The sequence below is a fragment of the Vulpes vulpes genome, chromosome 14, assembly GCF_048418805.1.
Source record: "Vulpes vulpes isolate BD-2025 chromosome 14, VulVul3, whole genome shotgun sequence".
Lineage (NCBI taxonomy): Eukaryota > Metazoa > Chordata > Mammalia > Carnivora > Canidae > Vulpes > Vulpes vulpes.
This window is the reverse complement of record NC_132793.1, coordinates 62,019,566-62,037,083: the sequence shown is the minus strand read 5'-3', so window position 1 is coordinate 62,037,083 and position 17,518 is coordinate 62,019,566. Positions and strand designations below refer to the sequence as shown.

The 17,518-nt window shown below is 37.3% G+C and overlaps 1 protein-coding gene across 2 annotated transcripts in view; it reads left to right on the top strand.

Annotated features, from left to right (window-relative positions):
* The window catches only part of FAM81B (family with sequence similarity 81 member B), a 50,742-nt gene extending 36,859 nt beyond the window's left edge, over nucleotides 1-13,883 (top strand). The window contains exons 5-8 of one of the 2 annotated variants that reach the window (XM_025993024.2): nucleotides 1,959-2,065; nucleotides 9,777-9,912; nucleotides 11,719-11,914; nucleotides 13,567-13,883. In XM_025993024.2, coding sequence (XP_025848809.2) covers nucleotides 1,959-2,065; nucleotides 9,777-9,912; nucleotides 11,719-11,914; nucleotides 13,567-13,700 — 573 coding nt within the window. In that variant the 3' untranslated portion in view covers nucleotides 13,701-13,883. The remainder of the gene's footprint in view (nucleotides 1-1,958; nucleotides 2,066-9,776; nucleotides 9,913-11,718; nucleotides 11,915-13,566) is intronic. The other variant, XM_072735210.1, reaches the window with a different exon arrangement.
* Nucleotides 13,884-17,518: the final 3,635 nt, after the last annotated feature.

The window sequence follows — 17,518 nt, the reverse complement described above, 5'->3', positions numbered from 1 at the left end:
AAGTCACTCATCAAATAAATACTATTCAGATGCTGGCTGGGAGCAACTAATGGGAACATGGTACCCACACATGGTGATACATCTTAAACACAGTGGTAAGGGCTCTTCGCCAATGATGTTCCTCTAAGTAGGAGACCTGAGAGGCACATTTCCATGTAAAACACTGGAATTAACAGAATTAAAGGAGGTTACTTTACTCAAATGGTTAGAATTTTTTGTTTCTTTGTACTTTTCCTATTTTTAGTTTTCATTCAGTGTGGTTAGAGTCATAATCTGTGCTTTTCCTGCTTTGTGGAATAATCTGAATTTTTGGTTTGTTTTTTAGGGGTGGGGGGCAGGGCCAGAGGAAGAGAGAGAGGGAGCCCACTGGGCTTGATCTCACAACCCTGAGATCATGACCTGATCTGAAATCAAGAGTCTGACATTTAACCAACTGAGCCACCCATGTGCCCTTAATCTGAGTTCTTTATAGTCTTATGTCTGCTTGGTCGTTGCAAATGCTCACTAGGCTCTGGGAAAGAATGAGTGTTTCTTGCTGTTTGCAAGTTAGATTGTTTGGTGTATAAATCTACTAAATAAACTATATTTTTTTCATTTCTTCCTATACCTTTGTTTATATTTTACTTATTTGACCTGTTACTTTTTAGTTCAATATATAATGTAAATAAAGGTTCAAAACTCTTTTCACTGTGGATGCTAGTCTTCCTCTGTAAAAATGACCATCTTTGTCCCATTTAACATAATTTGCCTCAAATAACATTTTATCTAACAATATTATACTACCAGCTTTCTTTTCCTTTGCTTTTGCCAGGGATATATTTGCCTATTACTTGTTAACAATTCTTTGAAGTGTAACTCCTCTAAATAGCCTGTTTTAAGTGTGTCTCCTTTAAATAGCCATTCATGAGCTATTGGTTGTCCACCCAACAGGTACCTATTCAAGCCCTTTTGTTATTCATCTCTTTGAGAACTTAGATTTTGTTGACTTCCCTCTGTCCTCCATGTGACTGTTTCAGCAGTTGAATTCTGTTTGGCCAAAACCTGTCATGTAGTTTCATTCCTCTGGACAGTGATTAGTTTAGGCATGATTATATGCTGCAATTCTGTTTTATTTTCCAATTCAATCCTTTTACCTAAAGGAACTTCCTCAATGTTTCTGGCTTTGTGGAAGGCACTCCTAACTTCCAGAAATGGAACTTGTTTTCTCCTATTTTTATATGCCCTAAAGTCATTTAGCTTGGAATTCACTTGTGCTCATGTCCGACTCTTCTCTGGAAATTCCTGAGGCCTAATCTTAAACCACTCATGTGTTTTCCTCAGAGCCTAATTAATTGTGGTTTAAACATTTTTGTAAATTAAAGATCTTATTTATTCAGGAGAAACAGAGAGAGAAAGGGAGGCAGAGACACAGGCAGAGGGAGAAGCAAGCTCCATACAAGGAGCCCGATGTGGGACTCGATCCCGGGACTCCAGGATCACACCCTGGGCCGAAGGCAGGCGCTCAACCACTGAGCCCCCCAGGGATCCCCCTAAACATTTACTCAATAAACATTTGGTGAATGTTTACCATTGGCCATCCAATGTGCATTAAGCCTATAATGGTAATAGAGGATATATGGTGGTATACCGTATTGGGGGAAAAAATGAAGAAATAATTAAAATTAACAAATTTAGTAAACTAGTATCAATATTATGTTTTTGTTATATCACTAGGTAGCCTATTATCAAAAAGAATATTATAGACAAATAGACAACAGAATGGAACTTCCCTATAATTCTTTCTCTGAAGATGGTTCTGTAACTATTGAATGATTCCTTTAGGAAAAATCATTTTCAAATGCAAATGTGCTTTAGGCTCAAGTTTGTTTCTTGGCTCTTTTAGGAATAGTGTATAATTAATGTAAGTGCTAGTGATTTTCTTCACACACACACAAAAGCTCCCTTTTTACTTTCATTAGGTAATGCAGCTCTTAGGAAAGATTGAGGCTTCCAGTTCTGAGCAAATCTCAAATTTAAAGATGGTCCAGGGAGATTATCGCCATGAAATGAACCTTTTGGAGTTCAAGTAAGTGAATGGAAGCTTTTTAATTCTGTTAAGTACATTCCAAAAGGTTTTCCCTAATGAAAGTATTGGCATTAAATGAAAACCCATCCCAGGAATTTGAAACCGGCCAAGACATAAAGCAACAAACTGATGGAGACACTACTCTACCCTAAAGTAACTTATACAATATTCATAATAAAGGAAATATGAGGGGAAGTGGGTGGGGGGATGGGTAAAATAGGTGATGGCGATGGAGGAGGACACTTGTGATGAGCACCGGGTGATGTATGGAGGTGTTGAATCACCATATTGTACATCTGAAACTACTAGTACACTGTATGTTAACTGGAATTTAAATAAAACCTTTAGAAAAGAAATATGAATATTAATTTTGTCACTGTTTATTGCAAGTGAATTGATATACAGCTTGACATTTTCTATAGAGTAATTTTAACTTATCACCAGTTAATATATTAAAATGCCTCAATGTGATACACTCCACTGAATAAACATTGATTCCATAAGACTATCAAATAATTTTCAAGATAACTTTGATTTACAAGTTTTCCTTTTAAAATTTCCTCTAAGAAAAAGAAATTTCCTCTAAGATTCCCTACTTGCTCCTTTACATTCTCCTTTTCTAAAGACTGGTCTGTGTCACATCGTCACTGAGTTTTCTCCTATGCAACAGAGAAAACAGTAAAGGAGACAAGACTCCACATTCAGATTACTAGCCTATTCCCAAATCTTCCTTTCTTGTTTAAATGACCACCATTTCCTAGAGTTCTGGCACAGGCAGAGGAAAATTCTCACTTGGACAATACTACCTTACTGCCCCTTCTCCTCTTGCTCTTTTTCCTCTCTGTCCCACATCACTTGGGCTTAATGACTTGATCAAGTCCAGTATGCTGAATATACTCTGCTTGCTCCATTTCCCCCATATTTACAGTATCTCATTAAATCTAAGTGCCCCCCATTATAAGACATAGCTTTTTTTCTTTACCTCTAAAACATGATGCTAACAATTAAACCATAGCATACTGTCATTTTCAAGAATCTGATTACGGAGATCTTAAATTGAGAAATAGGTGTGTCCTAGAAATTGGTGAAAAACTGTAGTCATCCATAAAACTGAAAGAAGTAAATGTCTTGAGTAAAGAGAAAATACCCACCCTAAAAAAAGCATGTCTAGGTGCTTAAATTCCAGCACAGTGAAGATGCTCAGTAAATATCTATGTGGTGCTTGATCTAATCCTGTTAGTTTAGAATTAAATTACATGTCCAAAGGAGAAGTAGAAAAGTAGACCGTTTCTAGAAGTGCACTTTAAGATGGGCACTTGATGGGATGAGCACTGGGTGTTATTCTGTATGTTGACAAATTGAACACCAATAAGAAATTTTTAAAAAAAAAAAAGAACTGATTTTCCTTGGAGAGAAAGAGGATTTGTAATCTGGAATGGAATACTGGCTTAAAGGATTGAAGCATATTAACAAACAGCCAATTAAGGAAAAGGAAATTTCGAGAACTATGCCTGCCTTATTGATGACGTGGTGTGCTTTTTCCAGTTGGCTTATAGAGGAGTCATCTAAATAGTTAAATATCAATCTGGACACTTTTGTAATAACCTTTTTTTCCCTCACTTGAAATAATAAAGTCTTACATTTTCATTAGTATTACAGTAATTAACGCTGAAATTATAAACCAAAAATTTCCACAGGCAAATACCTATGAGCTCTAAAATTCATTTAAATACACAACTGACTCTTTATTTAAATCCTCATCAATTTTTTTAATTAAAAAGTAACAAAATTAAACAAAGATGGAAAAAAGGTCTTCATTTCAACTTCCTAATGTAACCCATGGTAACATCAAGGCTATGTCCTTCCCTACTTTCCTCCTTGTTAATATAAACATCTAACAGAAAAAGGATGTTTATATATGTTATATAAGATACATTAGATGTATAGATAGAGCATGGCTTTTAAGAATACATCCTATTCACATTACTCAAAAATTTGCTTTTTTACAATAATCTTAGTTATCTCTCTAGATTGGTGAATACTATCCTAACATTATTTTTAATAGTTGCATAATATTTAAACTTACAGATATTCTATAATTAATTCAATACTTCCACCAGCAATATATGAGGACACCTTTCTCTACATTCTTACCAACACTGGATTTTTTAATAAATATTTTCCAATTAAAGGATGAAGATTGCATCTCGTTTTCATTTGCTTTCCCTTCACCAATGAATTTCCTTTTCTGTGAATTGCCCAGTCTTATCATTTGTCAAATTTTGTATCATGATTTTCATCATTTTCTTATCAATTTGTAGGCTTCTTTCACATTAGGGATATTAACACTTTGAGGTATGTATTGCAAATATATTTTCCTCAAAGAGGATGTAAGGTGAATAGGGCTTTCTTTTTTTCTTTCCCATTCAGAGCATATTTCAAATTAAAGTGAATGGGGTATAGTATTTGCTTCTTTTTTTTTTTTTTAAAGAAACAACTTTCTCTGAATAAAGGAATTAAAATTATTTTAATAACATTCAAAAGTGTGTTTAACTGAACAATTTTACTATTTATAAACTTTAACAATTTCAAGTTTAATGATCAATTAAACATATATCCTATATAGAACTTAAAAGCCCAAAAACTATCTGTGTTTTTTTTAGTGAATTCCCAGGCTTTTGGCACTGATGACTTGAATTGACAAAGGAGATACACACATTCTTTCTTCTGAACCAGTGCATTTAGCCTCCTTTTTCCAGAAGTGTCTTAGTCAGATGTTCAGCTAAGTAATGTCCTAAGCCAACAACTTAGTGCCTATAGACTAAGAGTCTTAGCCATCATAAAATATGCCTGTTTTTTAGCAAGGGTTTGGCTGGGGAAGTACCTACTAGTCACTCCCTAGATAGTTCTTGCTGCTGACAAAGTTTAATTGACAGTGATTTATAAGAAAAGAAAAATTATTCAATCAACGAAGCAAATGCACAGATTCACATCTCCCCACACAGCTTTGAAAATCTCCCCACAGTATTAAGTTACAAACTATTCAAGTCAAAGATGTGTCTCATCCATCTTTGTGTTCTCAGCACCCAGCACATTCAGACATAAATAGAAGCCAATGAATAAATCAATGAATGAATATTTTGAGAACCAAGAATGTTTAAGTTGTGTTTTGGGATATTCAAAGACAAAATCATAGCCACATATAGTTAGCAGGAAAAATACATAAATAGGTAAAAAGCTAAACATAGGTAAAGTAACAAGACAATGTTAAATGAGGTATATCAGTAGGCAGATATAAAAAATATACTAATTGTTATTGATAAATATATAATCACTGAGTGATCGAGATATTCAGGTGCATTCAGCTCTGCAGGGTGGGTCTTATCCCCATTTTAGTGATGAGGAAGCACAGTCAGGGAAACTAAATAATTTGCCCAAAGTCACAGAGTTAGAAAGTGTCTGACTCCAAGTCTCAGATTATGTTATAGATCTATGACACCTCCATCTAACAATTCTAACCATTGATAAACTAATTGTGCTACAGAAATTCAGGGAATGGACATCACATCTGCTTGAAACTATGAAGGTATGAGGCTCTGAAGGTGTTGGGATTTAAGCTCAAGTACAATATGGAATGATAAGAGGCTTCCTAGCAGAATGGAGTTGGAGTTGCTCTTTATCAGCGTCACTAGAAACCACAAGACATGAAGAACTTAGTTTAGGTATAAATTTAGTAGGAAAAAAATGTTTCTTGGAATTAATTTCTTTCCTCTAACATGAAACTTAAAAATCTTAGATTCAGTCTCCAAAGACTGACTTTGTTGAAGCCACTATCTGAATTCTTGACAGCCTGTTAAAAGAGTGTCCAAGAATTCAAACTTTTCATACACTCCAGAAAAGTTCAATCATTTATTGAATGCAAGACAATGACTTTAAGACAGAAGTGAACTGGTTAAAAAAAAGGGGGTAGGGGCCAGAATGGGGCTATATCCTCATTCATGTATGTCTACTATAACCACAGTGGTCACTAGGATGATTGTTGCAAGCCCCACACTCTCCCTCACCATTCACACTCACCACAGCCATCTGCTATGCCTATAGGTCCCCATTAGATTTTATTTTACCCTTTGTAATTTTCTTCCTTATTATTGCCCTTGGCATGAATATTAACTTGATCCTATCAATATAAAATTTATAAAATTTTTATAAAAACTGTATCTCACATTATCCTAGTGAGGTCTCTGGCTATAATTTAAAAGTATGACTTTTGTGTTTTTAGAAAAGGAAAAAAAAACCCTATCCATCCATGCATCTACCTCTTTCCCTCCTCCCTCCCTCACTATCCCTATCTACCTATACCTGATAGAAATACTACCATAACCATTGGAATAGAGGATTTGGGAGCTAAAATGTGAATATCATCCAAGATAAATTCCTCTTGTTGAGATTTTTTAACTGTAGATTCTATAATTCATAGAAAAGTAATTCTTTCCTGGAAAATCACATCCATTGTGTTAGGGGAAAGCCTAAGGAAAAAAAGATTTATATAAACTTTTATTTTAGCTTATCCTTTTTATCTTTCCAGGAGAATGCTTTTTAAAAAATGCTTTTAAAGATTTATTTATTTATTTAATTTATTTATTTATTTATGAGAGAGAGGGGGGGGGGGGGTACAGACACGGGAGGAGGGAGAACCAGGCTCCATGCCGGGAGCCTGATGTGGGACTTGATCCCAGGTCTCCAGGATCACGCCCTGGGCCAAAAGCAGGCGCCAAACTGCTGAGCCACCCAGGGATCCCCAAAAAATGCTTTTAAAATATAAAATTATTTTATATTTTCATAAACTACCCAGAGTCTGACTTTTGGGGGCTACCAGTAAAGTGAGTCTCCAATTGCATGCAAAACCTTGGAGTAAAATGATCATATGTAGTAACTCATTATGACTTTATTTTAATTTCAGAATTCTAATTACTGATATGTGCTTCTAAGATATTACTTGGGCACATTTAATGGTTCCCTGGTGTTCAGAGGGATGTTAATATTGTATCAGTAATGAGAGTAAATGCTCTTATCTACACACACAGTAAAGGTGAACATTGAAGGCTGGATTCCCAACTGCAAAGCTAGCTCTTGATTGTCTGGGGATTTACTGTCCCTCTTAACCATCACTGTTAATTAATATATTTCCACCAGAGATAGGAAAGGGAAAATGAACACTGAAGATCAGATTTCTAAATAGCTCGGCAAGTGTATGATTTGTTATTTGTGAACAGCCCTAGTAAAAGGTATTGAATGAGTAAGAATGAATCATTTATCCATTTATTCAACTATTCATTGCGCACTTTCTATATTCCAGCCATTATTTACCACTGTGAGCCAAGCAAAATACTTTGGTGGAGCTTAGGTTCTAGTGCAGCAGACAGCACCCCAATTATATATATATCACATGGTGATAACCATTTTGGAGAAAAATAAAGTAAAGGAATAGGGAGAGTGTGATGGGGAAAATAAAACCTTTTGGTTTTTTAAGAGTGGTTTTTTAAAAAAAGTCCTCTGTTAAGGTGGTTAAGTGGTGCTTGAATAGAAATCTGAATGAAATGAGGGCAGGGGCCGTTGTGTATCCTAAGGAAGAGTGTTCCAGACATAAGAAACATTTGGCTAAAATGAGGCTGTCCATGTATCAGTTGGGAATGTATTTGTCTGAGATTCATCAGCTGTTAGCTAGAGCACAGGTGTCTGGAAATTGTGGTTATATTAAGAACAGGCAGAGTGGCCAAAGGTAGGCTCTTAATGAAGAGTTAAAGTAGTCACCTGAATCAAGGTATGCTTTCTATGTGAAAAATCTCTCTCCATATTAAAAAAACGTGATAAGTCACAGAGATGAAGATCAGAATTCAGCTATTATTCTACAACTAATATAACTACTGGAAAATTAACTTTTCCCATTCCTTGATTTCACCATCTAAATCCTGGTTTCTCAACATGGGCATTATTGGCATTTGGGCTAGATAATTCTTACTTATAAGGCTGTCCTGTGCATTGTAGGATGTTTAGCAGTATTTCTGGCCTCTACCTTCTACCTGTCACCAACACCTCCAATGTGTGACAACCAAAAATGTCTCTATATTGTTTAATGTCCATTGGTCTAAATAAAAATGGAAATGGCCTCATATAACCTGTCTTTTCCAAATATTAGTTCGAATACTTTTTCAGGGAAGCTAAAGAGGCATATACATACAATATATGTCCAGCATGTCTTAAGCAGTTTCCAATGATAAATAGCACAAATGAAATTATCTGCATATAATTTGTCCTGAAAACATTACAGCGATGATTATGTCAAGCCACCCACTTTTTATAAGGTAATCTGAGTATTTTCAATAACAAACAACATGCGTTGCACCTGCCTAGTACACCGCCTCTTCTAAAAGGGAATTGGAAATTGACATCTTACTACAAGCAAGTCACGTGCAGAAAACGTACAGAGACCACTCAGCAGCCGCCCTCACCCCACCTCTGCTCAGACCCGTATTTCTCAGGGCTGCTAGCTGCGGATGCTCCTTTCTACTCAGCCACTCTACAGTGACTTTTCAAATTGATGATAATATGATTCCAATCCTTTACTCTTTGTAATAACCTCCACTTCCATTTTCAAAAAACCTTCATTCTCTGTTATTTAATATTCCTGTGGTGCATCGCTTTGATGCCAGAAGTTGCTCCTGGCACCTTAGCCAACTGCAACCGTTTCTGCCCCCACGTGAGTCACTCAACAGCTCTTTAAGCCCTCCTTGCACCCCACCCCTCAAAGAATCCACAAACAGAGCCCCACTGGAAGCAATGGCGCCTTGACTGAAGTTTCACCCGAGACAGAAAAGACAACCAAGGACTGTCTCCCATGGACACTCTGCTTTCCTAAAGTCCTGTTGGGCTCTCTTCCAACTCCCTTCCCCACTCCCTATGTGTGACTTTTCTCTGGCCCATCTCCTCCCCCAGCCTGATAGTGACCCTTGGGGTCTTGTGGTCTTGGGATAGTGACCCCAAACTGCCACCCTTCGCCAAATCTGCCACTACTAAGAATGATTTGCACACTTTCCACTATTTTTAAACTAAAAAAATGTCTTATGACATGTGATTATATGCCATTTAAATTTGAGTGTGTATAAAAGATTAGACCACAACCGTGTTCATTATTTGTTTATAAACAAGCCATGTTATTTATATCATACATAGCTGCTTTCCCACTGCAATGACAGCATTGAGTCATTGTACAACCAAGTGGTTGCAACAGAGGCCATATGGCTCACAAAGCCTGAAATATTTACTATCTGACCCTTTATAGAAAGAGTTTGCTGACCCCCATCACAGATATCCCCATCCCAAGTGAGTTACCAGTGTTTCTTCCACCCACACAAGGCATCCTGGGCCCTAAGAGGAAATATGCATGGATGATACACGTGTTTCTGTGTGTCTGTCATTGTGTATATGTGTATTTTAAAGTTTGAGGAGGGGTGTTATGAGCAGCTGAATTGAATGCAAGCTCAGGGCAGGGACCAGAATGTGCTCCCTCACCCCCACCTCCCATGTCAACTCATAAGAACGTGCTAGGCATCTTGAGCCTTATCATCTGAAAAAAACTGCTGAGTTTTTCAATACTAAATTTTGGTTTTATGTTCAAAATTACCTATTAAAGTTGAAATATTTTTCCCCTTAGATTTAATTCACTTTCAAATAATCTATGTGAGGAAATTGAGAACCATCAAAAATGGACAAAAAACCAGTTCATCAACTATGAAAAAGACCACCTTGGCCACATAAATCAATGTCTGAAGCTCCTCCAGGAGAAACTGGTAAGGAGATCTGTTATTCATGAAGTAAACAGCTGCATAGTCGTCTGGATGTTAGTAGCGAGTAGTGTCAGTAGTAAGTAAAGGTCTGGATGTTAGTAGTGAGTAAAGGTCTTGAAAGTTTCATTCTGACATCACAGTAACTTCACTGTGTCAGTAACTTACCTTTTTTGCACCGGCATAGGAATCCAGAGGCCTGCTTTTTGGTCCCGTGTGCTACTCTCCAGCTCCACGAATCCATCATAGAATAACCAAAAGAGAGGAGGTGTTTGTTTTGTTTTGTTTTTAAATGGATTCCTGGTCCCAACTCAGAGCAGCATCAGACCCCTTGAGGCCTCCCCTGGGGATCTGTGCTTCCAGGCAAGCTCCTTGGGTGATGCTTGGGTGCAATAAAGCCTAAAAACTTTGGCCATAGACAAGTCAGTTTACCTCTCCAAAGATCCATTAGTAGGCCAAAGGTTTCCAAAACTCCTTTTCCAGATCCAACCTTGTAGAGAACCCTTCAGCTTTGAGGCAAGACTACAGGATGGAGGAGGAGTCTGTACACTACAGATGCCCTTCCACTCCAGCCATCTCTGCTGGCCCAGCTGCTAGCCCCAACAGGAGAGCAGCACAGAGCCATCTGTGTCACCAGTGGCTTCCAGCCTTGCCAAGGATCCAAATAAGATGTTTCTGGAACTTCGGTAGACGGGCTTTGGGCAGCTGACAGAGATAAGAGTACAAGAGATGGAGATAACCATTATACCTTTATCACTGATAAGATTTTTCAAGTCCATGTGGTCAGGTGTGCAGCCAGGAGGGCCTGCTAGTCCTCCTGGATTTAGATAGATTCATCCACCAGTTCTTGGCAGCACCAGGTGACCACAGGGTCACCTACAGGCAGAAACTTCCTACCACAAGTAAGAGAGAGGCTGGACTCCATCTCCCTGAGGCAGGCAGGGCCAAAGACAGGAGAACCACAGGGGCTAAGTCAGTCTCACCTGGTTCCTGCTTGCAAATTCCCTGTGGGAGGTAAGAAAGCACAGAGAAGCTAATGAACCTGGACCACATGAGTCCCCACCTTGTTGCAATTAGAATCACTTGGAGAGTTTTTAAACTAGATAATTCCTGAGTTCCATTGTAGACCAATTAAATCACAGTATTAGGAGGATGATGTGATGGTCCAGGTGATACTAATAGGCAACAGGAGTTGAGAATCACTATTCTAGTTGAACTGTGTCCACGTGGAGATATGAAGCTTAAGGGAATATGGACACCCTAACAGGAGCATGTCCAAGGACCTTAGGTCAAGCAGTAACTAAAATGCCTTCCTTGGCCACGCTTTTTTTTTTTAATTTTTTTTTAAAGATCTTATGTATTCACGAGAGACACACAGAGAGAGAGGCAGAGACACAGGCAGAGGGAGAAGCAGGCTCCATGCAGGGAGCCAGACATGGGACTCGATCCCAAGACCCCAGGATCACGCCCTGAGCCGAAAGCAGGCAGTAAACCGCCAAGCCACCCAGGCGTTCCCTTCGCCATACTTCTTTAAACACTAGACTATAATTCCAAATCCTCAAGGCATTTCAGCAAGACCACAGCCCTTTCTTTCCCCTATCACATGCAGAATTCTAGAAACTACAAACAAGGCCAAACAGAGATGAACTCTTATCTTTGTGAACACGGTTTTAGATACAAGGGAACTTGGTGGGATTTTTCATGTTTAACATGGAAAAGCAAACTTGTTAAAAACATTCTCTAAGCTGAGAAACAAATCCTCATAAGTTTTGTTTTCTGCAGAGTTTTATCACATGATATCTTATTTTATAGGAAAAGTCCGAAAACAAAATGAAAGAAAAACTATTGCAGCTTTCAAGCAAATTAGAGAATTTCATTAACACAGAGAAACAGGAAGCAGAACTAAGCAAAGTAAAGCATATAGAAAATAAACTGTCCAAAAAGATGCTCCAATTGGAAAAGCACATTTGGGGTGAATTAGAGAAAATGCAGAATGAATATCAATCAGGTGAGCAGACACCTTTGATTAAGAACACCAGTCCTTGCTTATCCAATCCCTCAGGGTTGTCTACTTTGAGCTCATGACCATGGATCAGTCTTGTCATTATCGATATCCTTTTGTATTTCATCTGACTTTTCTAAATATCCCACAAAATGTTAGCATACCATTGGAAGGTGAGTAAACAAGTTCACATTCTTCATTTGGACCTGGCAATGTCACAAGCTGACCAACCCTGTGAGATTTTTTTTTTTTTTTTTTTAACTAAGATCATAGAATCATTGTTATACTTGCAAAGTCTTTGCAATCAAGACTTGACTTGTGGTGTATCATGAAATTAGGACCTGAAATCAAATGTCCCTTATTGAACTGCAGGTAATGAGCCTGGACAGATGTCAGACTGGAGACCTGACCTTTAGAAGTGAGAAAGAGAGATGAATTAACAGAGTCCAGTATAATGACTGCTTTTCTTCTTAAGGAGGCTAATGGCAGCAGTGTCAAGCTGAGCTTACATCAAAGGGGATTAATTTGAAAGGCTCATCTAATTTGTCAAAGGGAAGGACATGGGATAGGTGCTGTGGAGCAACCATCTGCCTCAAGTCACAATCCTGAGGGAATTACCAGGAACCAGAGGTTCCTTTTTAAAGAAAGACTCATTTTCTGTCTTCTAGTTTTAAAAATTGATGTAAATTCTTCCAAATTTTTGTCCTGTACAGAGGTGAGTTGAAGGTGTCTTGGAAAGATATTATGCCCTCATTTTGCCAGATGTTCCTAGCATGTAAGTAAAATTTGCTGCTTGGAAATCTGACCCATACTGCCCCTATCCCCCTATCTCACTGCCAAATCAAAATAATGAATTATCTGGCCAGGAATCATATCCAAAACTTAACTGACCCTTCTTTTAGGGCTCTGCTTTCTACCTTAGGACCAGAGGTATAATTATATTCATTCAGGATGAGTGAAGAACTTAACAATCAATGTTTCTTTATTTTACTAACCTGGAGTTCTAGCAAAGGAGAATTCTAAATTAATGGTGTGCTCCTTTATGCCTTTAATAAAAATGTATTGGGGAATGACTATGTGAAAGGCCCAATGAATAAGAAATGGACTGTACCCTAATGGACTGTCTGGTAGGTCCTGGTCATGAGCGACTAGACTTGCATAAGAGAGAGACAAAGTGCTAGGGGGTGGGTGCAGGGGGAACAGCTGGTGGCCACTCCAGAGGTCCCTCAACAGGTTAGTTTCTGAGAAGTTTTAAAATCTCACTTGTGTTCTTTATCTTCATGTTGGTAACAAGAACTTTAAAAAAAATCATCCAAATTTCTTATCAAAATACACAGGGAGAAGAAAATATTTTAATATCTTTCTTGAAATATAGAATTATTTTGTTATGCAATATATTTGGGCAAGGGGCAGAGGAACTGAATTAAATTTTCACAATGAAGCCAGATACAAGCTGAAACACTATCATTAATGCATCTTTATGACATATAAGAAATGGATTATTGTACATTTTTAGACTGGTCTTACTGGAATTTAATATGCTTTTAATTAAATGATGATCAATTATGGCGAGACTGCTGATTAGCAACTTTTGTTTAAAAAAAGAATTCCAAAGCACTGTTTAATTTAAGCATATCTCTTCTCATATTCTCTTCCAGGATTTAAATCAATTCACGACTCTCTCAACTCCCTCCAACAAATACAGAAAACAAAGATGGATTTAGAGAAATATAAAGTACAAAAAGACCTAAAGAAATTACAGCGTAAGATAGTGGAACTCCAGGAAGTATAAAACTTTTCAGTCATCTTTTTCACCAACCAAAATAGTGGTTTGTTGGTAAAAGCTGGGAAGAAGTTACTATCTCTGGGATGTTTACTGCTTCTTATGTCTCTGTATTTCTTACCACATTTTTAAGGCGATGAATGTGCCAGAAAACCCAATAAAGCAAAGGAGTTTATGATGTCTTCATTAATGTATCAATGAAAAAGACATGGCTTTTTATATTTTTACTTGCCTATAAATAAAAAAGAATAGTGTCTATAAAATGTACATAAATAAGCAAAGAGGGTCATAAAAGTAGTGCAGGAACTGTGGCAAACAGGAGACCACTTACCCTGCCTATCAAAGAATAGCCACCACGTAGTTCTAGTTCACTATTAATATGTATATAATCCATTAGTGCCCATGTTTCATTTTTCAAGAGAAACTAGAAATCAAGTTTTATATGAAACCATTTATAAGCATTAGCAACCGGTTCAAAATACTTACTAGATCTGTTGGGCAGATACAATTAGCAGGCTGTCACACTGCAACTTCTGATCCAGCATTTTTTGTCTTCTGATAATCCTAGTATTTATAGCAAGTCTAACTACTGCCTATCAAAGTATTGATTCATTTGTACCCAGTATGTAGCTGAACTATGAGCAAGTAAGAGCTAACCATGCAAAATAAGAGAATGCACCAGTTTCTATGAAAAACATCCAACATAATTCAATCTAGGTGCCAAATTCAAATTAGTTTCCTACAAAATTAAAATATTCCTAACTTTTCTAGATATAAATGTCAGATGGAGAGCCTGGTATTGGGTAGTAAAATCATTAAAAATAAAAATAAGCCATTTGTGCATACACTATCTGCTAGAACAGAGATAATTTTTAATCACAGAGCTTTTTGTAACCTGGCAAGAGGATCCCTATTTCAGACTTAGTCTCTTGCCTTGGTTTAGGGAAAAATGACAACTTCTCCCCTAATAATAAAGTACAAACTAATAAAGTACAAACTTACCTTCCAAATAAATTTTTGACCACTGTGCACCCAAATTTTTAGTTATATGAAACCTCTCCATTTGTTCTTATTAATTTACATACAGCATCCTGACTATACTGCAAATGATTTTCATATAAGAATTTAAGGGTTTAAAATGCAATATCATTTGGGGAATATAAATAATAGTGAAAGGGAATAGAAGGGAAGGGAGAAGAAATGGGTAGGAAATATCAGCAAGGGAGACAGAACATGAAGACTCCTAACTCTGGGAAACGAACTAGGGGTGGTGGAAGGGGAGGAGAGAGGGGGTGGGGGTGAATGGGTGAGGGCACTGAGGGGGGCACTTGACGGGATGAGCACTGGGTGTTATTCTGTATGTTGGCAAATTGAACACCAATAAAAAATTTATTATTAAAAAATAAAAAATAAATAAAATAAAATGCAATAACAGGTGTCCTTGGCAACAAAGTGTCATACTAAGATGAAGGGCTAGTATCTCAGGTAATCCTAAATAACTCTTATAAGTGAATAAGAAAATAATAATAATGAATAGGCAAGTCATAGAAGAATACAATAGTAAATGAAGATAAGAAAACATCCAACCTATTAAATACAAATTAAAGGAACCCTTAGGTACCATTTTAAGATCACCAAAAATTAGTGATTGACAAGGCTGTTGAGAATTTCTGGTGAGTCTATGAATTGGTACAGAGAGTAAAAGAGCAATTTGGAAACATCTATTAACATTTTAAAATGTATTTATTCTTTGACCCTGGAATTTTACTATTAGAAATTAATATTACAAAAAAAGAAAGAAATTTATATTACAGAAAATAAAACACCTTCCAAAATGTGTAAAGATAAATGACCAAGGATGCTTATTACAGCACCATTTGTTGTAGTAAAAAACAAAATAAAAAACCCTAAAAACCTAAATATTAGGAAGTGACTGATGAAATTAATGATATAACTAGATAAAAATGCTCTTCAACCCTTAAAAATAACGCAAAAAGATATCTAAGATACACTGGTAGGTGAAAAAAGCAAGTTGCAAAGCAATATGGATATGATCCCACTGTGTCAAAAAATGTTTAGAAATACGTTAAACAGAATATGCATACCATATAATGTGCAAAAAAAGTAGGCATTTACAACAGACTTAGCAGTGATTGGATTTTGAAGAATTTTGTTTTCTGCATAAGAATTTATTGTTTTTACATTACAATAATATTTTTGTATCCAGTATAAAATGTATTTTAAAAAACCACCCCCATAGCCAATATATTACTAGGCTGAAAGAACAACTCTTTGTTAAGAACCGAATTAGTGGTTGTAGGATTAAATTAAGAATTCATACGACAAAGAGCCATGTCATCTCACTCACACCCATTTCCTACTCTATAGGTTTTTTTTCCTTGTAAGCAAAAATGCTCTAAATTGTAGTTCAAATAATAGTGTAGGATCAAGCCAAAGGCTTTGCAAAATGGCCCTCTCTCATTGGTGGTGACATGATAGTACCATGTAGAACTGAATGTAATGCCAGAGGGTAGGAGGGGAATCAAAGGATCTTGTCAGTGTTCTTGCTTGGAATCCCAAGTTGGGGTGTTCACAGGTTTGCATAGGCTCTAGAGGGCCTAGAGAGAAGGTGGATCCAGGTTGACCCAGATTGCAGGGTCTAAAGCTTAAACAGGTTTGATTTATTGCTAATGTTCTATCCTGATGAATTGGCACCGAAATCTGTAGGAATATTCTGGAAATCCACAGATACCTCAGGACAGCTGCTATTTTACCTCCATACAGAAGTGACTGTGAACAACAGAAGCATATCCCTCTAACCCAAACATACCCCCAAGACATATTCTCTTTTGCTGGATGCAAAGATGGCCATAGCCACTCCAGGGGTACCTGACATCAACAGAAGGGGGAGTGGAGACAGTGGTCTTAATTGATGGTCTTATTGTAATTAAAATGTCTTACTTCTGCAAATTTTACATCAACCTTGTAAACATGTGGCTAGGGCTCAGTAAGTGAGTGGTCTTATTGTAATTAAATGATGGTCTTATTGTAATTAAAATGTCTTACTTCTGCAAATTTTACATCAACCTTGTAAACATGTGGCTAGGGCTCAGTAAGTGAGTGGTCCTGGCACTGAAGTGCTGTCATTTCACCACAAATTCACCTCTGCTCTGGGCCTTCCTCCCTCTGCATATATTTTGCCATAGATCCAAAAAGATGACAAGGACAAACACTATCCCTAGAGAAGCTCAATATACACGGCACTTTATTCTGTATCAAACACCAACACTTAATCCTTTGGGAAGTGTCAGGCTTGTCTCCCACAAATACAGGAGGATGTTTGAACATCACGGACTCTGCGATGCAGATCTACCCCGTGGACCTGAGGCATATGTTAGATTATCTCTGGGAGTTCTCAGCTGAGGAACCAACACCTATCTGAACAGGTCCGGTTAGTCCAAGGGTCTCCTGCTGCCGCCCAGTGTTTCCTGCCATTTCCTTCCTCTTGTCAAAATCTGCCCTGAGGGATAACAAAACATAGGAAATTATTTACATTGAAGACGAAATGGTAATGTTCAAAGGATTTTGCTTCCTCACTGAAAATGAAGGACAAATTCCTCACCTCACGCTGCAAAGGTTAAGGACCTTCTCAGCCCTGTGTGGGGTGGATATGCTCACCACTGGATAGTCAGGAGAGCAATAAGGTCCAAGCTCAAAGAAAAAGCATCCCCAGAGTTCCCTGGACATTAGCAGCTTTTTCTTCTTCTACAGAAATGTACCAAATGTCTTCTCACTTCTATTGGTATCACCCATGATAGCAGCAAGTA